This window comes from Polyergus mexicanus, unplaced genomic scaffold, assembly GCF_030449975.1.
Source record: "Polyergus mexicanus isolate NDT 795.1 unplaced genomic scaffold, iyPolMexi1.0 SCAF_25, whole genome shotgun sequence".
Taxonomy (NCBI): domain Eukaryota; kingdom Metazoa; phylum Arthropoda; class Insecta; order Hymenoptera; family Formicidae; genus Polyergus; species Polyergus mexicanus.
In genome coordinates this window covers 1,466,223-1,491,182 of record NW_027223345.1, presented here as the reverse complement: position 1 = coordinate 1,491,182, position 24,960 = coordinate 1,466,223, and the positions used below count along the sequence as shown (strand labels likewise).

General features: G+C 34.4%; 2 protein-coding genes across 8 annotated transcripts in view; one reads left to right on the top strand and one right to left on the bottom strand.

Annotated features, from left to right (window-relative positions):
• Pig-s (phosphatidylinositol glycan anchor biosynthesis class S) overlaps positions 1-14,780 on the top strand; it is a 104,154-nt gene extending 89,374 nt beyond the window's left edge. For all 3 annotated transcript variants that reach the window (XM_070313745.1, XM_070313743.1, XM_070313744.1), the window contains 7 exons: positions 5,202-5,399; positions 5,629-5,847; positions 6,035-6,223; positions 6,281-6,419; positions 6,633-6,780; positions 6,986-7,332; positions 14,081-14,780. In XM_070313745.1, the coding sequence (XP_070169846.1) occupies positions 5,202-5,399; positions 5,629-5,847; positions 6,035-6,223; positions 6,281-6,419; positions 6,633-6,780; positions 6,986-7,332; positions 14,081-14,168 (1,328 nt within the window). In that variant the 3' untranslated portion in view covers positions 14,169-14,780. The remainder of the gene's footprint in view (positions 1-5,201; positions 5,400-5,628; positions 5,848-6,034; positions 6,224-6,280; positions 6,420-6,632; positions 6,781-6,985; positions 7,333-14,080) is intronic.
• Positions 14,239-24,484, bottom strand: LOC138943165 (uncharacterized). Of its 5 annotated transcripts, none has more exons than XM_070313737.1 (16): positions 23,502-24,484; positions 23,039-23,120; positions 22,840-22,912; positions 22,525-22,676; positions 22,275-22,435; positions 19,988-20,064; positions 19,803-19,912; positions 19,517-19,731; positions 19,329-19,437; positions 19,149-19,252; positions 18,971-19,034; positions 18,806-18,887; positions 16,978-17,205; positions 16,683-16,788; positions 16,380-16,608; positions 14,239-16,116 (listed from the first exon to the last, which is right to left on the bottom strand). In XM_070313737.1, exons 5-16 carry the CDS (start codon positions 22,415-22,417, stop codon positions 15,976-15,978), a joined length of 1,608 nt encoding a protein of 535 aa, XP_070169838.1. In that variant the 5' UTR covers positions 22,418-22,435; positions 22,525-22,676; positions 22,840-22,912; positions 23,039-23,120; positions 23,502-24,484; the 3' UTR covers positions 14,239-15,975. The 5 variants fall into 5 exon arrangements, with proteins under 5 accessions (XP_070169838.1, XP_070169839.1, XP_070169840.1 ...); XM_070313738.1 differs by having other exon boundaries at positions 23,715-24,484; XM_070313739.1 differs by lacking the exon at positions 23,039-23,120 and having other exon boundaries at positions 23,715-24,484.
• Positions 24,485-24,960: the final 476 nt, after the last annotated feature.

Sequence of the window (24,960 nt, the reverse complement as noted above, 5' to 3'; positions counted from 1 at the left end):
TCCTTTTCACTTTCCTCTTCCTGTTCCTGCGATAGCATTGTTTCCTCCTCCCTTTCTCTCCTTTCTCTTGCTCTCTCTTCTCTCCATATTTTCAGCTTCTTCCTTATTCCCCTTACCTCCACCACCTTAGCTCCTTCAACCACTTTTCCATGTCCTCCCTCTGTTTTTCTTTCCTCCCAATTCCTTTTCCCAGCCTTCTTACTTCTCTTCCTTTCTTTCTTCCTTTTCACTCTCCCTTCCGCCTCTCTCTCGTTTTACTTCCTTCCCCTCTTCACCTCTTTTCTCACAACGCACTTTATCCTTTCCAGCTTTTCTATCCGCTACCTTTCACCTCACCTAGCTTCCAATGCATCACTCTTCCTTTCTTTAGCTCTCGTTTCCGTATTGATCTACGACCTGCTCGATCTATCTCGATTCTCTGACGCCCTCTCTTGCGCCTTTTACGTCAACTACTACTCTTTCTTACCCGCTCCGTCCTCTTTCTTACCGACTTTCCTTCTACTTTCTGTTACCTTTTTACACTTCCCGCGTGCTTTCCTTTCTCTCGCTCTTTTCCCCTTCTCGCTCTCTCCCCCATCAACCTAACCTCCAGACTACTCCACTTTACATTCTTCTCTTTCATCGTTCCTTTACTCTCCAACTCTTCCTTTATCCGCACGTGTGCGCCTCATTCTTCCCTTCTTACTCATCCCCTTTCTGACTCTTTCCTTCTTCTTTGAATCCTCTCCTCCTCACTTTCTCGATGAGTAACGGTTACACGTGTTATTCCCCATCGCCGCCATATTTACTCCTCCATTTTTTTTTTAAACTAGTATTGGACACAATAGTATATTAATTTGTCTTATTATTCTGTATATAGAAGTATTACGGTAAAATTATCGAAAACTGATTATTTTACGAAATATTTTATTTTTTATATCAAAATATGTCAGATTAAAATATAAAATAACTCAAAAAGTACTTAATGAAAAAATACTTTATTATAGTGTTTTGGAAAGCTCTCGATGTCAGCTACAAGAATATCCAATAAAAAAATAGGGGGTTCCATTTAAGAAAATATCGATCACATTGACTTGGCCTTGAAAAGATCACTCAAGATCAAGTCCATATTTTCATCATGTGTCCCCTCTGAAACCATACAACTTTTGTCTAAAACATTTTTGCTGAAAATGCTTTGTTAAAGAATTATTGAGGTGCGTTTTTCAAAATGAGACACCCTGTATATCTCACGAATCTGTCACGTAATTTGCTTCCGCTTACTCGAAATCAACAGCTACTAATAATAAATTACTTTCAGTTCTTTTAAACTTGATCTCGTAATCAATTATTCCCTTAATATATTTAATTATTCTTTTTACAATGTTCCAGTGTTGTTTGTTTGGTGATTCAGTATATTAACTCATTACGTTCACCGCGTAAGCAATATCTGGTCTTGTTACCTACCGCTTTCTTGTAGAGTACATTGATAATTTTCTTGTCATTTTCAAGATCTCGTAGGCTCAGATCCGTAGGCTGAACTACCGGTATCGCCACAGTATTTCCATCCTTTATTCGAAAACGCTCGATTATCCTTTTTGCGTATCTAGTTTTGCTGACGAACAGCAAACCATCTGGAAAATGTTTTATTCGCATATCTAGAAAAAGATTTAACGGAGTTACGGTTATTTCAATTTTAGCTGCCAAGTACTTCAGAATCTCGTCGATCTTTTGCTCATAGGTTGATGCAACTAGACTATCGTCTATATACAGTGACTGATAAAAAAAGAGACCGCCCCTATTTTGCAAGTTTATGTTCCAAATATTATAAGGAAATAAAAGAATTTCTATATTTTTTTCGCTGAGATAATTCTTTATTGATTTAATTTTGGCTTTTAAAAAAAATTTTTTTATTATTTGTTTCAGATTTATTTTTTCCTAATTTTTTCAAAAATGTTTCGTAGAACAAAAAAAGGAAACCACTATCTCAGTTAAAAATGCCGCTTATTAATTGAAGTATTCTATTTTTTCATTGAACAAAATTATGCTGTGTTATATTTTGTTTATTGTGACCTTGTAATGCGAATTTGTTTCATTCGCTGATTGTTTTTCAATTGAGAAGTTTGTGTATAAAGATGACTAGAAAACAAATTTGTACACAAATCCGAAAATTAATTATAAAAAATATTCAGAAGGGTTCTTCGCAAAGAAAAGTAGCAATAAAATTCGAAGTAAGCAAGACAAGTGCAAAAGCTATGGAAAAAATTTCGGGAGAATGGTTCTGTTGTGGACAGAGCAGGAAAACGAAGAAATCGAGCGACTACCGATCGGACTGACTCGCGTATTGTACGAGAAATTTTATAAAGAATCCATGTTTAACAGTACGGGCCATTCAAGAGAACTCCAGCTAAAGATATAGTATAAAACAATTCGGCGAGGATTTCGGGAGCAAACTTGCACAGCCGATTTTCAAGAAAGCGGCCTTTTATCAACAAGTGAAATAAAATTAAGCGTCTGGAGTTTGCAAAAAAATATGCAGAAATGCCGATTGATTTTTGGAAAAAGATTCTATGGTCTGACGGGAGTAAATTTGAACTATTCAACCGGAAAACAAAGCTCAGAGTGTGGGAAAAAAATGGGGAAGAATATCAAGGGCGTAAATTGCAGCAGACTGTAAAGCATTATGATTTGGGGTTGCTTTGCTTGGTCAGGAGTAGGTAGTTTAGTCAAAATCAATAGTACATTGACGGCAAATACGTATATTGACATCTGCGAAAATCTGGAGACATCATTCCCAGATAGCCAAGAATGTTAAAATCACGTTTTGCCAAAGCTTTGCGACAAGGTGTGCTTTAATTTTGACAACAATTGTCTAGCAAACATTTGTCTTGTTTTGGTTTGTCAAAAAGTTTGAAGCAAATTGACGGCAAAATTTTTTGTCTCACGATGCTGTAAATAATAGAAAAAGGCTTGCTCGTAAATTTTACGCAAAGAAGAACACGTATGATGCTATTCACGGTGTAATATGCGTGATAGACTTACTCTCTTCGACAAGGAGATTTTCTACGTTTAGTTCATATTTGTTATATCTATTTGATCTGCGGATATTTTCTCTATTTCGTAGTCGTGGATCCTCTTTGTTAGGTCGTTTTCCTTCTTCTTGCCTATCCGGTTCTGCATTTTCAACCTCTTCTTCGTCTTCTGATATCGCCATTTCTTGGCTGTCTCATTCTTTTTGTTGACTTCAATCTTTGCCTCAGACTTTTCTGGTAAAAACTTTATGTCTCTGCATTTTATTACTCTGTTTTCACTTTCGAAGAACACTCTATATCCTTTAGTGTTTTTGTCATATCCGACGAAGATTTCTTTCTTCGCTTTCGGGTTCCATTTGATTTACTTGTCTTTAGGTACGTGTGTGTAAACTTCAATTTCGAATATCTTAAGTTCAAGTTTGTCGCTTTTCCAAACCATAATTCATACGGAACCTTTTCTGGTAGCGAACTCGTTCTTGTGCGATTAAGTACATAGATTGCCGTATGAACGGCTTCAGCCTACAGATTCAATAGCATACCTTTGGCATAGATCATAGATTATGCTTCGTGCTGCTTCAGTTACTGTCCTATTTTCTCTTTCAGCCGCGCTATTTTGTTCCGGTGTATAGGCGACACTTTTCTCATGTTTGATCCCGTTCTGACTCATAATTTCTTACATTTCTCTATTGACAAATTCTAGACCGTTATCAGTTCTTACTCTTTCAATTTTTTTTCTTCTTGTACATCTACCGCTTTTAGGAATGCTTTGAAATTTTCCATTATCTCTGACTTATTCTTTATAAAGTATACATGTCGAAAATGCGAATAGTCATCCTTGAGAAGCAAAAAATACCTGGATTTTCCTATCGAGTTGTGCTCCATCGGTCCGCAGAGCTCCATCTATGCGAAGTAGATCACCAGGTTTCATGGTTTGCGATTGGTTTGTAGAGAAGGATTTCCGATTCATTTTTCCTAGAGCACATCCTTCGCAAAGCGAATTTGTCTCTGATCTGTCTCTGAACCTTGATCCCCCACTTTTTTAGCATCCTTGGTGACGTGCGCTGTGTTCTGATGCGCTAGTCTCTCATGCTAAGTCTGAAGTAACACTTTTTCTTCGATATGAATCCACGCTTGCTCATAACTATTGCCGCTCATCTTTTGCTGGCAAGCTTTAAGTTTCATTTTGTATAAGTTCTCGTACCAGTTTTCCACTGCAACCATGTTCTGCAACTGATACTTCCGGTTATTTAACGATAACTTCAGACCTTTATCGAGCGCTGGTGACAAGGATTAGACGACAATAAATTATGTTTTAGCTTAGATGCGTACAAGACTGGAGTTAGATAGTTCCGTTTCCATTTGCTTCTATTGTACGCGTAAACGTCGATCTCTTCTTTTTCTTTTCGTTTATAATCTCACTGTTCTCAATTTTTACCGTAATTGATGAAATCAACTCCTCGTAATCCACAAACCAGTCGCGTACCGGCGACATGTGCTGGCTCACATCTGAATCCAGACACCAGTTGTTGATTACCTTTGTGACAAAAGTTATGACTGTTTCGACTCGTCCGACGACGCACCCCTATCTTCAGGCTTTGCAGTTACTTTTTCGCTGTCTGCCTTGGATCTAAAATTCTACGCACAAAAATCTTAATATTGTGTATCTGGGCCCATAACCTGTTGTTATTAACAAATATTTGGAAATCAATGAATATGATTACACCGGTATTACTGAATATGACATAGATTTATTTGTATAAAAATACACTTCTTGATCGAATGCTTGCAGCAAAATGATCTTACATGGTGTTAACTCCTCGAAAACTTCTGATCAAGTGCGCGGATTGGAATGCTGTCGCTCTTTATTATATACTATCAAAGTGTAGGCCACGGAGTGTGAAAAAATACAATTCGATAAAACGAAGACAAGAGAGATTCCACGTACGCACGCGCAGTTTGGAACTCGATATTTAGTTCTAAGAATTATATGCAGGTAGCTTCAAACGGACGCCGCCGCCTTAGATGCTTATCTTTGAATGCTTAGCCTTGAATGCTTAGCCTTGATAATACATTGGAATATCTATCTCAATATTTTCAACAACCTCCATTTGGCGAATTAACTCGCCTAGAAAAATCGATGTCAATATACACTTTAGATCGCTTTTTGTTCTGATTTTAATTTGCGATTTTCAGAAATCTATCAATTGGATGTGAAGCACCAAGTGATCTCAAACAATCTGCTGGCGTACGCCTTCACGTATCACGAGCTTGAGAAGGTGGCCTCGACTTTCGACCTGGACGTGGGTAGCTTGCTGCTACTAGAAGCGACAAATTTAAATAATGCTGTTCTAATCGGCTCCAATAGAACGCTGTATTTTTCTACCAAAACCAGTAAGCCGATCAGAAACAATTAAATTGTTAAATTGTGGTCTACTTGAAACCACATCAGCTTATTACCTAAACATCTATCGCAACGATATCCTAATTTCAAAATAGTTAGAAACATATGTTTTGATTCGCATAATACCAAGCTACTATCGACGTAGCCATTTATGATAGAGACATCCTTTATATTCTCTTATATCTTACATTTTACATATGTAAATATCATCATCTCTAGATGCTGCTAAATTGGTGCAAGTATTGTCGGAATGGATTCTTCACGATAAGTCATTGGCACTGACAAAGAATGCACTCGCCGAACCCACCGTGTATAATTTGGACGAGGAGAACAGGAGACGATTTCCAGTCAGTCCTGCATACGATGTTTTGATTACTCTAGTTAATCCTGATCCTGAGAAGTTGAAGATCGATTGGAACTTAAGGACAGTGACTGAAGGTACATCAACATGAGTTAACACAATAATTAATTACGTTATAAAAAAAATTGATTAAACTTTAATTATTATTTATTTATTAAACTATATTTATTTAACTTATTATTAAACACCTACTCTGATTTTTAATTAAGAAAGTATAATATAATTCATTAGAAAAGATTAGAATTTAATTTTTTTTTGTCGTAGAATATATACAGCCGTTTGTAGACGAACTATCCATCTTAAGTAATTTCTCGGTCAAGTCGCAGTGGCTCTATCTATTGCCGTTGAACGTGAATCCCAGACGCGTGCCCGATAGCAGTCCAAGCCGCAGGCATTTCGCCTTACGCGAGAGCGTTTTGCCACAGTTGGTGACGCCGTTGGAGAAGAAATTAGGTACGTAACGCTTACGTAAAGAGTTATGCGTACCAAGCATTTCTGACTGAATTTTAGCGTCGCAGGTCAGTCTTCATCCGTGCATTAACCTGGTCGTCTACACGGTACCATGCAGCAGTGCGCCCCTGCATATCTACACACGCAGCGGACATAAGTCGCGAACAGACAGCAATGTGGAAGCCTTCCTCTCCCCGAGGTATTCCCTTCGCCTCTGGACAATTTATTTTATTTTATCGTAATTATGTACTCCTACTTTTATTTTAAGTGCATGAACATTACAACAGAATCATTTATGTCTATGATTACCGTGTTTACTAATTTTTCAAAGATCAGTGTAATTATTAACATTGTTTTTTAATATATTAATATTAGCTAATTTTTATCATTGATATCGTATTAATGAATGTAGATGGGGTGGCGTGGTTTTGATCAACCCACCATCAAAGGCTTGCGAAGATGCGCGAGAGAATGAAACCATCACTATTGTTCCCGAGGAGACCGCTGTAGTGGGCACATTCTTGGAACAACTCAGATTATTGTTGGGTATCCCGGAAATGGTAACAGCAACTTCTAACAACGTACTAAAAACTCATTAAATTAAAAGTTAAGCTTTCTCGAGTAATTGCTTTTATGAACTTTTAATTGCGAATAGAGAGAGGGGGGAGGGCGAGAGAGGAAGGGGAGAAGGGTGGGGAGAGGGAAAGAGAGAGAATCGTTTAAATATAAAATAAAATAATCATGACACGCGTAAACTATTCGCAGAAACCCATCGACGGAGTGACGACGATGCCATTGGTGGGGCTAAAATTGCGCGACTGGGAGATCGATTCTTTACTGAGGTTTCGCACTGTCGAGCAATTGACTTCGGCGAAACTAACCCTGCAGTCATTGGCGCGATTGTTGAAGGAGATCAGCAACATCGTTATCACGGACGTGGTTGGGAACAGGATTAAGACTGCGCTTGAGTTAGTGCACGAATCCGCAGAATACCTCCGACGTGGCGATCTGGAGCGAAGCTTCGTTCTCAGCAAGGAGGCCTTTGTCACCGCCGAGGCGGCTTTCTCCGACCCAACGCTTTTGGCGCTTCTCTACTTTCCGGAAGATCAGAAGTGAGTGCGAGATTTTTAGTCATCTTAAAAAAACAAGGTGCTTACTTCCTAAGCACCTATAAAAATATGGAAAACCTGGAATTCTCAGGGAATCTTTTTGTAACTGCAGAAATCAGAGAATTCTCGTGGAATTTTATCGGGACTCGGGGAATTTAAAAAAAAATTCTCTCTTTGATAATTTTGCTCTTATACTGTAAGCACAATCGTACCCGCCGATAATCCAAGTTGTGAATTATGTATTTAAAATATATTATAAATATATATCTATCTTTGTTTATATATTCAATGTCTTAATAAAATATTGAATATGCAATACATTTTGTTTATTTTAATTTTTATTAATAAAAAATGGAAATGTTATACAAATGAAAAATTTTTATCTTAACAAAAGTTATTCAGTTTTTTCCAGTACATTTGTAAATCTAGTACTTAAAACTTAAATGGCTTTGTGTTTTTCCTTCATATGAATGAAAAACATTAAAAAACGCGTATAATAAAAAACTCATTTTAGGAAATTGCATAAAAAAAATCTTTAAAATATTTTCTTTACTTAGAATTTTGAACAAAAATACCTGGAAGATCAGGAAATTCTCTGGGAATCTTTTACAAAATTTGAGTAGACACCTTGAAAAAAAATATATAAAAAAACAATTTTCATGTTTTACAAATTCTTATAGTTAAAAAGTAGAAATGGAATTGTTAATTGAAGGAAAAATATAATAATTTTATTGGGATTTTCGGGATACGAATGGAATGTGCATGGGCAAAGTAAGCAGTAAGAGAAAAGTTATTAAACTTTCGAAATAAAAGGTGAGAAATATTGTAGAAGAGTAAATGAGTGGAAAGCAAGAGGAAGTGGTAGTGAAGACGGAGAAAAGAAGGCAAAGAGGATAAGAAGAGAGGACAGAAAATAAAAGGAGATAAGATTGTGAAACGGAGAAAAGAGATTAGGAAACATCAAGATATGGGTGAAAAAGTATTAGGAAGACAGTTCAGAAGAGGGGCTACAGATGGCACCAACGACTGGGAAACAGACAGGAAGCAGGAGTAAGAGCAAGGGAGAAGAAAAGTCACTAGATAAATATATTTCAGGAGGCAAAGAAATATGGAGAAGAGGAAAAAAATTAAAATAGAAGAATTGAAAAAAAATGAGAGAAAAAAGAAAAGCAAGATAAGAGGAAAGAAAAAAAAGTAAAAGAGGAATGGAGACAAGAGAAAGCAATATTAGAGAAGAGAATAGCAGCGTTGGAATGGATTAATGAGAAAGGAGAGGAAAGGAGAGAAAGGAGAGGATAGATAGAAGAAATAATATTATAATAAAAGAAGTGAACTTGGAAATGAAGAAATTAGAATATGAAGTAGAAAAATACATAAAGGACAGTTTAATGGTGGACATAGTGATAAAAAAGGCAAGCAAAATAAAATTGAATGGAAGTAAAAATTTACTGATAGCGGAGATAGATAGTTGGGAGCAAAAAGAGAGATCATGAGTAAGAAGAAAGAGTTGAGGAATGGTTTAATAATAGAGGATGATTCAACAAGAAAAGACAGTGAGATACAACAGAGATTAAATGAAATGACAAAAGAAGAAAAAGAAAAAGGCGATAATAAAGTAAAAGTTAGATATAAGAAAATTAACTTGAAGGATAGATGGTACAGATGAAACAAAAAAGAAGAAAAATTGGAGGAGGAAAGAAGAGAAAGAAGGGAATGAGAATACGACAAAAAAGGCAGAGAGGAGATGGAGGATCGTGAGAAAAGTATAAAAATTTGCTTTTGGAATATAGCAGGAATAATAAACAAAAGCGAAGAAATATGGAAATATTTGAAAGAATTTGATATTATAGGCTTGACAGAAACATGAGCGGAGGAAGAAATATGGAAGAAAATTAGTAATAATAATTATCAAAAAAACACAAATGGAATTGCATACCGGCAATAAAAGAATATAAGAGGAAGGGCAGGAGGAGGAATTATCACAGCTATTAGTAAGGAATCAGAAGGAGTAAAAGTAATGGAAATAAATAAAGGAGCGATGGAAATAAGTGATATATAACAAAAATAGGTGGAGAGTGATTACGTTATATTGTCAAAACATTGAAAAAACATTGGAGAATTTAATAGAGGAAATAAAAGAGGAAAAAGAAGGATATTTAATGATAGGAGGAGATTTTAATGCGAGAACGGAAGAGGAAGGTGATCCAATAGAAACAGGAAGAAAGAAGGAAGGGGAGATAAGAAGATCAAGTAACAAATAGAGAAGGACGAATAATGATAAACAAGATAAAAGAAAGAGAATAGATATTATTATAAAAGAAAGAGGGAGATGATATTGAATGGAAATTATGAGAAGAAAGGGGAATAGACATACATCGGAGAATCAGGATCATTAGTTATAGATTATGTTGTAACAAACGAAAAAACGATAGAAGAAGTTAAAAAGATGGAAGAAGGAAATAGAACATAGTCGGATCACATACCATTGCAAGTGGAATTAGAAGGCACAAAAAGAAGAAGCAGGAAACAGAGTGATAGAATCAAGATTGAAAGAAGTATGGACAGAAGAAGGGATCGAGCATTACCATAGAAAATGAGAAGATTGGTCATGCACACAGACAGAGAACGGGAAGAACTGGAGAGAAATAGAGAATAAAATAATTCGTTATTGAAAATTAAGAAAAAGATAATACCGTGGAAATTAGGAAGAAGAGAATAGCATAGCAAAGAATAGAGAAAGAAAAAAGAGAGCTAAGAAAAGAATTCAGAAGGATGAAAAAAGGAAAGATTAACCGGGAAGAATATATTGGAAAAAAAAGAAGTATAAAATAAAGTATAACAACGAAAAGAACAAACACGAAAAAGAAGAAGAGGAAAAGATAAAATTAATAAGAACTGAGGAAGAGGCATGGAAATATATCAATAAATATAGAAAAAAGAGGGAGAAAATAGATGAGAATATAGATTTGGAAAGTTGGAATTTGCATTTCATGAAGTTATTAGGAGGAACAAAGAAAAGAATGACAATAGAAGAGAAGGAAGAGAGAAGAGAAAAAGAGGAAGAAATAGTGAAGAATGGAGTAGAAACGGAAGAAATAACGAGGGAAGAAGTAATGAAACAATTGAAGAGATTAAAGAAAAGAAAAGCATCGGGAGAAAACGAAATAGAAAATGAATCTTGAAGATTAATGCCGAAAGAGATAGGAGAGGTATTCTTAAAACTACTAAACAAAATATGGAGGAAGGAAGAATTTCAGAAGAACGGAATAGAGGATTAATCACTCCAATTTATATGAAAAGAGAAAAAGGCAACGTAAAGAATTATTGAAGAGTGACACTGATGGACATAGTAACTACAAGAATACTATAAGAACATTTATGCGAACATTTTGAATGAGTAACTCAAGTAGGAAGTAGAAACGAAATTGGAGGAAGGACAGTTTGATTTTAGAACAGGAAGAGGATGGACACAATTGATGCAGTATATGTGTTAAATTATGTAGTTAATAAAGAAATTTCGAAGAGAAGAGGAAAGATCTTTGCATTATTTATCGATCTCACGGCGACGTTTGATAAGGTAGACAGAACGAAACTGGGAGAAATAATGAAGAAGACAGGTATAGGAGAACGGCTGAGAAGGAGGATTATGGAAACATATAAAGAAACGAAGAACAAGGAGAAAGTGGGAAATAGAAGAATAAAGTTCTGTACAAAAAGCGGTGTGAGATAGGAATGTCCTATGAGTGCTACGCTGTTCAATGTATACATGATGGATTTGGAGGCAGAGATAAGAAAAGAATAGACGAGAGGAATAATAGTGGGGAAAGAAAAGTTTTGGCCAATCACATACGCGGATGATATAGTTGTGCTGGCAAAAAGTGAGCAGGAGTTAAAAGGAATGATTACAAAATTAAAGAAATATATAGAAAGGAAAGGATTGATTTTGAACACTCAAAAGTCAAAAGTATTGATATTTGAGAAAGGAAGAAAGAATATAGGAAGAAGATAATGGAAATGGAACGAAGAGAATATAGAAGAGGTGAAAGAGTAAGATATCTAGAATATTTAGAATATATAATGCAAAAGAACGGAGGAGCAGAGAAACATGTATTGAAAAGAATGAGAAGAGCGACGATTGCAATGAAATTGACTTGGAGTATTGGAGAGAGGTTATTCAAGGATGATTACAAGAGAAGAATGAAGATGTTCGACATGTTGGTCGGAAGTGTGGTATTGTACGGAGCAAAGATCTAGGGATGGAAGAAAGAAGAAAGGCCGAATAAAATAAAAAGGAAATATGTGAAATGGATTTTAGGACTAGATATAAGAACACCGAACTATATTTTAATGGAAGAAACTATGATGAAGCAATCGAGTCTGGAGACAAAGAAAAGAACAATTAAGTACGAGGAAACTGCACGTCAGACGAAAAAAAAGTTAGTGGTGGAATGTATGAAGGAGCTAGAGAAGAGTGAAAAAAAGCAGCGAAGAGAATAAATGGGAAAAGAGGAGAAGAAAAGTGATGGAAAAGGCGGAAATAAGTAAGGAGGAGCTGAGAGAGAAGAGGGAGAACATAGAAGCAAAGAAGATAGTTCAGGAAATAATGGAAAAAAAGAAAAGGAGGAAAGAAAAGAGAGAAAATAGAAGAGTCTAAATACAACGAAATACAAAGTGATTCAAAAGAATCTGATGTCCTTGAAATGTCATCTTCTTGAGCAAATTCTGAGACGATTTCTCCTTTTACAAAATTTTATCCGAAACTTAATTTTTGAGTTATAATTGAAAATAGTTAGCTATTTATAAGTGCGGTACAACGGGCAAGCAGGAACGGCGCAACATGTCACGAGAATCACTTCACAATTTTACTATAATAAATATTATTTGTCGTGGCATTTTATACCTTAATTTGTGTGGAAATTTATATTTGCAAGTGATAATAAAGTACTGCAGTAAAGACAATAATGTTTCCAGTGATATTTATTGTGAAATTGTGAAGTGAGTCTCGTGACGCGTTGCGCCATCTTTACCTGCCCATTGTCCCGAACTCGTAAGTAGCTAATTATTTTCAATTATAATTAAAAAACTAAGCTTTGGACAAAATTTGCAAAGAAAAAAATCATCCCAGAATTTGCTCAAGAATATGACATTTCAAGGACATCAAGTTGTTTTAAATCACTCTGTATATATATATATATATATATATATATATAAAAATATAATGATGGAAAAAATACTAGCATATTTGCGAGAAAGAAGAGGAAAAACGAAGGATAGGAGTTTGATAGCAAGATTTAGACGCGGAAATGAAATCAACACTGGAGAGAAAAGGAAGAAAGGAAATGTAGAGTATGCGGAGAAGAAATAGAAAATACGATATATGTGCTGAAATAATGCGAGGAGATTAAAGATGAAACGCCAGTAGAAGAATTCTTAAAAGGAGATAGAAAAAGCTATGAATTAATGAAAAGGATAGATATAATTAGGAAGGAGAAGGAAAAAAGGAACAGAAGAAAGGAGAGGAGACCAGTGAAAAAGAAGGAGTAATGTAAAGGAATATAGACGAAAGACAGACGAAAAATACTAAAAAAAATTGATAGATAGTTAGGAACATTAGAAATGTTGAATATTTAATATGCAATATGTAATTTAGAGAGCTATTGCAGTTTTAGTTGTTAATTTTTGTATTTTGTTTCTAGTTGAAAGTTATTTGCATTACATTATTTTGATATATTTTAGTTAATTGAGTTTAGTTTTTATTAGGAAAATCTATTTAGCAGACTTATATGAAGTATATGAGTTGTTTGAGTTAATTTTAGCTTATTGAAGTTATGGAAGTTAAGATTTTTATTTAAAATAATTTTAATGTTCGTTATATTATAGGGGAGTATTATTAGATAACTATAAGTCATTATAAAAACACATTTTAAAAAATACAAACACAAAGTAATTGTAAAATTGGAGGTCATCCAAAGCCGTAAGGCACGGATTAATAAATAATAGTAATAATAATAAATAATAATTTTTTATTGCGTGCAATTTGGAAGAGAAAGAAAGAAATATAACATATACAGGATGTCCTAAATATGTCCGAAAAAATTCAAAAAGTCATATCTTGGGTAATTTTTTGAAGAAAAGTTCATATACACTGATGCCAAACGGCATAGTTTTTTTTAGATACAAGATATGTCCTAATCGTTGGATAAGTCAAGCAGGATCTCAACTTTTGGTCCCCAAAATTGAATCCCTTGGATTTTTTTCTCTCTAGGATTGTCTTAAATTCTTAATTTATAGCATCTCGATTAAAAATATTGAAAATTTAAGAAATTGCCTAATTGCATCATGCAAAACAATCCGTAATACATCTAGTATTTTTGAATGTATTCGCCAATCGATGAGAAGGAAAACAGATTCATGTATCATGGTTGAAAATAGTCATTTCTAACAATTCCTATAATTATAATTTTTTTTGTCAAAATATATTTTTGAAAATTTTTTTCCATCTTAATACCTTGTAACTCTCGGAGACAATGCCGATGATGATTGAGAGGATATTAGAGTATATGAATTTTTTTTTATTGTTCAAGGAATCATACGAAACTTTTCGCGCATGTTTAGGAACATCCAGTATAATTAATGCAATATTTTCCTATAAAAGTTTATCGATTATTCTCAGATTTTATTTTGTATAAAATTAACAAGAGGCACATTTAGGGAAAAGAGAATAAGAGATAATTTTGTGATAATGTTGCAGATATGCAGTGTATATTCCCTTGTTCCTGCCGGCGATGATACCGGTGTTGTTATCGCTTAAGAATATACGAAGATACTACTTCCTTTAGAAGAGTGACAAGATAGAAAGGACGGGCCGTAGAGGAAGTAAGAATGACAAGGATAGTAAACCAAAGATCGAATAATGAAAATGCATTTATCTGATCGATAAAACATGATTACGTGTATACAATCGAATGCGATTCAAGATTATTTCTCGACCAAGAGGTAATGTATAGCAATAATAGACATGTAATTTCGTAAGTTTCTTACAGTTTATATATACCAAGTTTCGTGCAGTAATTGTTTATCGTAGAAAAAGCTCTTATCTATGTTTTTTTTTATTATTCATTGCGTGTAGCAAAAAGAATATATATCTATCGTATTTCGAGTATCATTTAATCAACGATCGAATCGTATTACATAAAGTTAGGCGCTTAAGGACGGTTGTCCGTTATATAGTATTGTATAACGATCATTAAGTACGACAATAGAGTTGTAAGAATTTTTACTCACCGGCGGCAATGATTTCGCATCAAATATTCTCGCAAAGAAAAAAAAGATCGAAAGGAAAACGTATGAAGAAAATGGTAATAACTTTGTTTTATTTTAAATACGCAATGATTCGATGGGTGTATGAAGTCACATGTGTGCAAAAATATAATAAACAATTTCTTTCTTGAGCCACTTCTTTTTTTTCATTCAAACGATAAAATCTCTGAGCAAGGTCTTGATCTGCAGGCAACACCATTTCGTTTTCATTCATTCATTCATTCTCCCTCTCCCTCTCTCTCTTTCTCCTTCCCTCCCTACTCTCTCTCACATTCATTCATATGTTGTATATTGATTTGGACGAGGATGCAGGCCGATTTATTGAAATTCTCGCCATCATCGTCGACCGAATTCCATGTTTGTACGTTATATTGCACACTGCATATACTCGGCCAAGATACGCACATAGACACAAACGAATCCCGCACATCCTTTCTCTCGCATCCCCTCTCCAATCAGATTTCAAGTTAATAATCTATTAGATCGTTAGAAACAACTACGAGTTTTATGTATGTACACGTGTATCAACTCAATCCTCAACCACATTACCAAAAGGTTACAAAAAAAACTGCGAATGTTAAGTTACTACAAAAAGAAAAAAAAATGAACGAGAGAGAGAAAATGGTATATGTCCACCTACCGTGAGAGACCGCTCTTTTTTTTTTACTGATTTATGTAACAAAAAGTTCAATGTCATTTGATAAAGAGAACATAATAACACTAAAAAAATAAAAACGCTAAAAAAATAAAATAAAACAATTAGCTGCTCGATGCATTCAACTAGTATAAAATACGATACGTGTGCGTATGTGTACAAGCTCTAAAAAAAAAAAAAACCTATTTGACCTTGAAGTAAAAACAATTGCTCAAGAAATATTCTGTGTTCATAATAAATAGTAATAATAATAAAAATAAATATGGAATATCTTGATGGAAATAAAAGATTTTGACTGCTTGTGTTTTAATTTTATCAAGAATTTAAAAATAAGTAATAATAATAACACACAGATGAACGATATCTCATTAAGGATGTAAATAGTATGATTTTTTTATCTATCGATAAAACGATAATGATAAGATACATCATAAGAAGAATCATCTCTTATGTGTGCCAACGACGACAGTTACTACGAGTAGGGTATAGTTACCCTTAATAGGAATAATAGTGGCAATGCAAATATCATCATCATTATACCTATGGTACGTTCCATAGCGTGGATCTCAAATGGTAGCTGGACATTGTTAAGAGTAAAAATAAATTAGTCATCGAACCGTGGAGCTTATTCGTACGAAAATAATAGAAAAAAATAGTAAAGAGCAATTAAGTCAACAAGGACTTTGAACTAACTGTATCGCGTGTTGCAAAGCATCAGCGATATTCTGAAAAACAGGTACACCTTCGCGCGTCGCATAATCCGACAGGTACATCCTCCCCCGGTTGTAATCTTTTCTGGCTTGTTCAGTCAACTAAATCAATCAAAAAACAAAAACATATTATATTTCTATTATAAAAAAGAAAATGTCTATAAATGTTGAAAAGTGTTTATATATTGTATATCACTATGATTTATTCGAAATAATATTCTCTTGAAGTTGAATTCTTCAAAGTATTCTTTAATCTTACATAATTCGACAGTTAATTTTATTTTCAGTTATTAAGATATTTTGATGAATGAATTCTATATTCAGTTATTACTGACATATATTAATATTCAATATATCAATCATACTTTTTCACCAGACACGATCGAATCCTCAGGAAGAGTCTGAACACAAAGGATGAGCTTAGCGCGCAGTCCAATCAAATGAGCTGCCAACGCCATAATAGCAATGCCGCGCGAATGTTGCGGCACTATCAGCAGGATCAGCCGCGAATTCTTCATCTTGTGTAATTCCTGCGGCAGTATCCTTACGTTGTACTCGTTCAGACTTGATCGATATAGAGACAATCTCATCGACCTGGAAGGAGATCGCATGTATGAAAAGAGAACCATTCGTTAACCGTGAATAGATGATCGCAAGTCGATACTCACTCTATTAGAGGCATTGCGGAAGATTCCAACCAAAACAGATCTTTATTGACCACGCCGATGTAAATGTCTCTCTTCTCGGACTCCTGTGCGAAGGAATTAGTCCAATCTGAAAAGATTCAAGTTTTTTACATGTTCTGTTTTGTCGATTTATTCTATGAGATAAGCGAGATCAATTACGTGTTTAATCGGCATGTTTCACTTGAAGAGTGATAGAATAAAGGATTTGGATGAGAGGAATTGTATATATTAAGTGCCAGAGATCGCGATGGAAATTTAATCGAAAAATTAGAAATACCTAGAAAACGATTAAAGGGATGTACAATAGCTCGGCGCAGAAAATTTGAAGCCTTCCTACAAAATATATTCCATATTGAAGGTATCTCACTTTCACAAGAAACGCCATTACTCTTCGTCCGCGTCCATGACAACTCGTTGGCCAAAGCACAGAATTGCTCGAAATTGATTCGAAATTCTGTCGGATCGCCGTTTGCTGGAAATCCGTCTATCAATGTTCTGTACATCTCTGTGGGATAAACATATTTGTGATTATTAATTTTTTTTTGGAAAACAGTCGTCAAATCTGATAAAGTAAATGTCCCAATTACTGCCACCTTAAGCTTATAGCCTAACTTCATCCCAGTAAACACAAAGTAACAGTAATATAACATTAATGTTATAATTTGCCACTCAATAATGTAACTGCAATATAACATGCCTTATACGTAACAGTTACATTGTTGAGTGGGAAATTATAACATTAATATTATGTTACTGTTATTTTGTGTTTACTGGGATTTAACCATTTTGGATGTTGCTGAAGCTAAAAAATGCCTTGCTTTGAATCATGATGTTACTTAATAACTCTATTATTATTTTAAAAATATTATGCATTACATATAAACAATGTAAACACAAAGTAACAGTAATATAACATTAATGTTATAATTTGCCACTCAATAATGTAACTGCAATATAACATGCCTTATACGTAACAGTTACATTGTTGAGTGGGAAATTATAACATTAATATTATGTTACTGTTATTTTGTGTTTACTGGGATTTAACCATTTTGGATGTTGCTGAAGCTAAAAAATGCCTTGCTTTGAATCATGATGTTACTTAATAACTCTATTATTATTTTAAAAATATTATGCATTACATATAAACAATGTAAACACAAAGTAACAGTAATATAACATTAATGTTATAATTTGCCACTCAATAATGTAACTGCAATATAACATGCCTTATACGTAACAGTTACATTGTTGAGTGGGAAATTATAACATTAATGTTATGTTACTGTTATTTTGTGTTTACTGGGATTTAACCATTTTGGATGTTGCTGAAGCTAAAAAATGCCTTGCTTTGAATCATGATGTTACTTAATAACTCTATTATTATTTTAAAAATATTATGCATTACATATAAACAATAAATAAAAATCTATAGAAATAATAAATAAAAAATAAAATAAATAAAATATCAAATAATAAATAAAAATCTATAGAAATCTGCGATGTTCCTGTCATTAAAAAAAAATGTCGTATGACTGACACCCAATAATTGTCAATCCTTTTGGTTGTAACCAGATCACTGTCAGTCTTGCTGCGCCCGAATAGGTTCAAGTAGTCTGTAGGTAAATGTTAGTTATATGTACTTGTGTTTCTTAGCCTGAATACTGACAGACAAACCAGATAATATTGTCCCTATCGCTGTCAGCATTATTTATAATAATTTAACATAAAATATCATTTATTTCACATATTTCATTAAAATGATTCTTATATAGCTCATTAATTCATTTTACGTAATCAATGTAGATTATATAAAATTATTGCCCTTTCTTTAGTACGACTTTTGCATCGCCTTTTATTTGTGTAGTCGCATTTTTGATACTCAAATTTAACATTCAGTTTTTAACATTAATTTTTAAATACTAAATAAAAACAAATACATGTCATTTTTTTGTTTTTATATAAATTAAAGTATTGATTTAATGATAAATTTTTTTTTGAACACGTTTGTTTACAAATTTATTTTTTATCAAGTAAAATAAATAAAACGGCAATTATAGGGACATTGGCAGTAATTGGACATATATCTAAGATGAATTTATTACCAGATTTATTCACTGTGTTGAGCAAATCCGAGAAAGGCATATTGTTGCACATTGTTGTGTTCGACTGCAATGTCACCCAAGCCTGGAAATGAAGAAAAACGTGTGTTGGCGTCGGTGAATTTTTAAAATTTTATTTCTCGCGTGATAAAAAGCGTATATACATACTTCCCCCAACTTTATCGTACTACTGTCATCAACATTCATAGATTTGAAAATCTCTCGCAACGTTCTAAAACGTAAACAAAATTTCCTTGCAAATGTTCTTTTATTTTATTTTGTTCCATATATATAAATAGTTATACATATATACATAATTGATTTTTCAGAATCGGCAGAAACTTACACTGCATCCGTCCCATTTTGAGTAAGCGAGATTCTTATAGGTCTAATGCCATCTTCAGTATACAAATCCGTACAGTCCTGCACATTGATCTCTTCGCGTAACATCTGTGCATACATATAGTATACATGTATTAATCATTAGTTATGCCATATAATTTGCTTGTTAATTAGAAGCTATTACCTTGGATGTGCAATGAAGAGCAACTGAAACGCTCTCGAATATCGGTATCCTTTGCCTCTCCATTAGATATTGAAGTACCAACAATCCATTCATCAAATCGTAATATTCTCTAAAGAATAAAGAAACATGTAAGATGAGGAAAACATTATGGCAGAACGTTTTTTTAAATTAATTGCTGGTCAACATACTGTGTAGAAACGGTCTCCCCGAGTATAGTTTGCCCCTGGCGATATGGGTAAATGACGAGTACCAGGGACTCACTGCGCGTAGCTGCCAGTTGAGCCGCTTCAATGATACCCGCGCTGTTGCGCGTCTGGTTGTCGATAACGAATAGCAAGACCCGCGCCGTCTGCTTCGCCTCGTACTCCTGGGCTATCAACTCTGGACCCCATTGTGACACTTGCTGTGATACAGAATCCAATTATGATATCTTGTGCGCGAAGGCGAAGAGGACGACGATAGGGAGCAACCTACAGGATTGTAGTAAGTAATTCCGAGATTTTGAAGGGTCGGGATCGCTATGTCTGACCTCCAGGTAGTTGGATTGCAAGACCCGCCCAAAAATACCTCATATGCCATCCTCTCTAAGTGATTGATTGATATATAAGTAATAATTGAGGTGGGATCTGTCGAGACAATCAGCTTATTTGCTAACTTACTTGAACCAGTTTTGTGATTGGTGTCCTTTCCATCACCGTGTAATGAGCGAGCGGCATTCATAGGAACAGCTGCCGTTCTAAAGATAAACAAGAATAGACACATGTAGTACGACAATTCCAGGTTCTGCATACTGATCCAGTATTATCACACTCACTACTAGTAGTAGCTATGTATGTGGTAGGATTTGATATTTGAGAGTGCAATTGATATCTGTACGTTCGACGTATATATAGAAATTGAGTCGAAACTTTATACATGATTAGGAATAAGTTTTCTTTTTTACAATTTTTTGCGACTTTAGCTATATTTAATTATTACTACTAGGAATAAGTTTTGTAACTTTTATTATTCAACTGTTTTTTGAAAAGTGTTAAATAGAGAATTATTTTAATGCTTTGAAAGACGAGTATGTTAATAATATTGTCGAGATTCATCATCCAAAGTTATTGCAATAAATATCTAATAATTTTCATTCACGATAAAAAATGGCAGGATCATCTGTGAATCATCCTGTATAGCAGAAAAGAGATGTCATCAATTACATAATCGTCAAACAAAATTTCATTAGAGTGTGGTAATAGGATACACTAAATAGTAGCATCAATTATCGTTTTTTTTTTTTTTTTTAACTGAACGTACTTCCACATATCAAATAATTTTGCAACGATCGACGTCGCGTTGCGTTTCATCATTGCTTTACACAACATTCTCCCTCTATAATCATAATCAAACGCTCAATATTTTCGCCTGAAACATACAGATTTCCGTTCACCCGATAATCGCGTGTACACAGAAAACAAAATTATATACAGGGTATCTACTCAAATCCTGTAAAAAATTCTCCTGAAAATTCTCTGATCTTTCAGATATTTTTGTTAAAAAATTCCAGATAAAGAGAATATTTTAAACATTCTTTGATGCAATTTCCTAAAAAAAGTTTTTTTATTATATGCTTTTTCTAATGCCTTTCATCCATACGAAAAAACACAAAACCACTTAAGTTTCAAGTGCTAGATTTACAAATGTATTGAAAATAAAATTGAACAGCTTTTAAGATAAAATTTTTTAACTTGCATAATATTTTTATTTTTTTTATCACTGAAAATTAAAATAAAGAATATATATTGTATATTTAATATTTTGTTAAGATATTGAATATATAAACAGAGATAGATGTACAGGGTATAACAGAGCGCCCGTATCAGCAATTTTTTTAGAAATGAACGCATTTTCGTGAAAAATGTTTCATGCAAAAGTTGTAGAGCTCTAAGTGGCGTATTATATAATAATATTAGTATGACCTTGATAGCACCGTCAAGGTATAAAAATCACTTTGAATTTTTTAAATGGAACTCCCTATTTTTCATTACATATTCTTGTAACTTACCTCGAGAGCTTTCCAAAGCACTATAATAAAGTATTTTTTCATTAAGTACTTTTTGAGTTATTTTATATTTTAATCTGACATATTTTGATATAAAAAATTAAATATCTCGTAAAATATTTAGTTTTCAATAATCTTACTGTAATACTTTTATGTACAGAATAATGAGACAAATCAATTAGTATAAAAAAAAAAATTGTTTTTAAGAAAATTATTTACAATGTATTTTTTAAACTTTTTTTTTTGCGCTAATTGATTTGTCTCATTTTCCTGTACATAAAAGTATTAAAGTAAGATTATCGAAAACTGAATATTTTACGAAATATTTTATTTTTTATCAAAATATGTCAGATTAAAATATAAAATAACTCAAAAAGTACTTAATGAAAAAATATTTTATTATAGTGTTTTGAAAAGCTCTCGAGGTAAGCTGCAAGAATATGTAATGAAAAATTGGGGGTTCCATTTAAAAAATTCAAAGTGATTTTTATATGACCTTGACGGTGCTATTCAAGGTCATATAATATTATTATATAATATGCCACTTAGAGCTTTACAACTTTTGCATGAAATATTTTTCGCGAAAATGCGTTGTTTCCTCAAAAAACTGTTGATATGGACGCTCTGTTACACCCTGTATATTTATAACTATATAATTATATAGTTATATTATAACTATTCCATAAGAATATCCTGCTGACTTTGCCAGGTATAAAAAAAATTTCCTAAGAATACAATATTTTTCCAGAGAGTAAACACCCTGATATTATATATCTAGTACGAACTATTTAACTTACAAGGGAAAAACGAAAATCCATTATACTACACAAGGCAAAACCTGGGTGGTGTTTTTAAAAAACATCTAGCAAAACCTGTACAATAAATCATAAAGTTTTTGTTACCCTCGCTCGCACAGACGTGCCAGTTCTGTGGCAAATATGCAGAATTCTTCTAACATTATACAGGCATCGGTACATTCAGGACAATCCTTATTGTCGTACTGCAGCTTGTTGCGCAGCTGCAAACAGTTTGGGAACAACAGCATCACGTATATTTCTTGTATCTGAAATTAGCAAATTCCCTTTATTCTGTTTCAACACTGTTGATTAAATAGAAACTATATAAATGCAGATATAAAGTTTGCGCACTCACACAGGATACACAGGTGACTGTTGAGTTCACGCTTAGTCGAGATCTGGTGATAAATATTCCTCATCATTTAAAACTATACAACCGATTTAAATTTTTGCTTGCAGAAGTATGAATGTATCTACAAATTTCTCGATTTGGACATTCATATTTTCCTATGGGAAAAGATACATGAAATATTAATTTTTATTTTAACTAAAAAATATCTCATATCGAATATATGATTTAAATATAGATACATACTTTCATCTCTGACATAATGCAACAAATAATTAAAAATTCTTTTTTCTCTATTTTAAATATGACGATTATACCAACCTTGATGACATTCTTGTCAGACATGCTAGCATGTTAACGATTCACTCTCGTGTCTTCATATCAAGAGTTCCACCTAGAATAAAACACAAAGGAAAGCTTTAACTCTCTGTTTGAATTGAAGTTTATCGATTGGCTCATTCCAATCATATGGTAATATATGACGATTACTCACTAATATTCCCAAGAAATGCATACTCACGCAATCATAATTTCTCGTAATTTCCAATTAACGAATCATTAAAATCACATGATTAACTTGCGAAGTATTCCAAAAAAGGTATCTATGCGCAAAACATATCAGAAAAAGAAAGACAAACCTAAGGAAAGACAAATGCGAAGCGTCCTATCCACAAATCGCAGGCACAACAAATCGCATTTCGAAGTCGCACACAACATACAGGCGCGCCCGCGCACGTACGCACGCGCATACACGCAACACTGCATATGTCATACACACTACACAACCACCTTGTATCGCGTCGTTTCTTCTCTTAAGAAAACGCGGAATCGATGAGATTCGTATGCCAATTTAAAAATTTGTAAGATTAAATTTCCATTCTCTGTCATAATATTACGCTCGGAATTGATAAGACATCGCAGAAGTTTTATCACTAGACGTTTTGTATATTTTTGTACTCGCTTGAGAGATGATTTTGTCTTACCCCAAGTTAATTATTGTTATTTTAATTAACCACCGATTAAGCGAGTTCTGTTTCCGTCCGTCCGTTCATAATGTCTGGAACTAATGATCTAGCGACTTTCGCGCTTTATTCTCTCTCCCTTCCGTCTATTCCGTTCTTCTTATCGTCCTAGTATCTACCATGCTTGTTGGAAAGAAGCGCGCAAAATACCAAGCGAGAAGCAAACATACTAACCTTGATGGGGTTTCGGCGGCATTTACGTGCACAAAGGGCACACAGGAAAAAAGTCAGGGTTGTCGAATGCATCCGACACTCACTCCTCACTTCGTTTCACTTTCTCTCTCTCTCTCTCTCTCTCTCTCTCTCTCTCTCTCACCACGTAGATCTATCTCTCTTGCGCGCGAAGAGCGCGTGGATAAACACGCGCGAATAGAAAGAAAAATCAGCCCCACCGCGCACTCCCGCTATTGCTCATACTTATTTATAAACCGTTATATTTAAAATGAAAGAGGCGCGTCGCGTGTCGTCCTACACGTACCGATCTGACAGAGAGGTGATTGTGGTATAAGAAAAATGCGATCTATTAATCACATATCTTTGCCAGTCTAGTGATTTGTGACGAACGATGACGGAGTCGTCGAATTGCCCAAAAGTCGTCGTCCTGAAGAAGGACGCGCATCCGAATCTCACTCACAGTAAAATGTGTCAGCGAGAAATCTTCGCGTCTTCTCATATAACGATATACACGCCCCTCCAAATTTTGACAGTAGAAACACTAGAAGCTCCGTTTCTCCCTGTGAGAACGTCGTCGTCGACGTTTCCGATACAATGTCCGGATACTGGAGAGAGTGCGATTCAAACTCGTTCAGGTCAGCGACGACGGTGTGGGCGACTTTTTATCGCTTGTTGTCTTTTCTCTGACGAAAAGGAGGTTGTGCATGCGTGCGTGCGTGCGCGCGCACGCCCGTCCGTCATCTCCGCGCACGCTCTCTCCGAACAGTCCGAACGGATTCAAGAGAATGACGTAAACCTCCAACAATGAAGCATGATGTCACACACAGTGAAGTTCGCACGGACCGCCGTGTCGCTTCATGCGCATGCGCGAAAGTCCGAGAACCTTGAATTTCATGGCTATTTAGGCCCTTGCACAATGCTAACATAAGTAATAGCGATAGCGATAACCATAGCGATAGAGATAGAAACAGAAAATTCCAACACTACGGAATGCATATGCCAACGCAGAATGTTATTCTCTGTAAATAAATGCTTTGCAGAGAATAACATCATTTTGCATTGGCGTATATATACATTCCCAGTGTTAGAATTTTCTGTTCGCTATCGCCTATTGCTATCGCTATCGCCTAGCATTGTGCAAGGGCCTTCTCCACTGTCAATATATAGCATAGGCATACGTATACGCGTATGCTATACTTATATAAACATATTGTTAATGAGCGCGCGCAGCGATGACGTCATTGTT

Coding starts and splice junctions, on each gene's coding strand:
- LOC138943165 (XM_070313737.1), bottom strand. CDS start 22,417: ATGCTGTTGTTCCCAAACTGTTTGCAGCTGCGCAACAAGCTGCAGTAC. Junction 19,732..19,802: donor GAATTACTTACTACAATCCT/GTAGGTTGCTCC, acceptor TCTGTATCACAG/CAAGTGTCACAATGGGGTCC. Junction 16,117..16,379: donor CGATCGTGTCTGGTGAAAAA/GTATGATTGATA, acceptor TGATTGATTTAG/TTGACTGAACAAGCCAGAAA.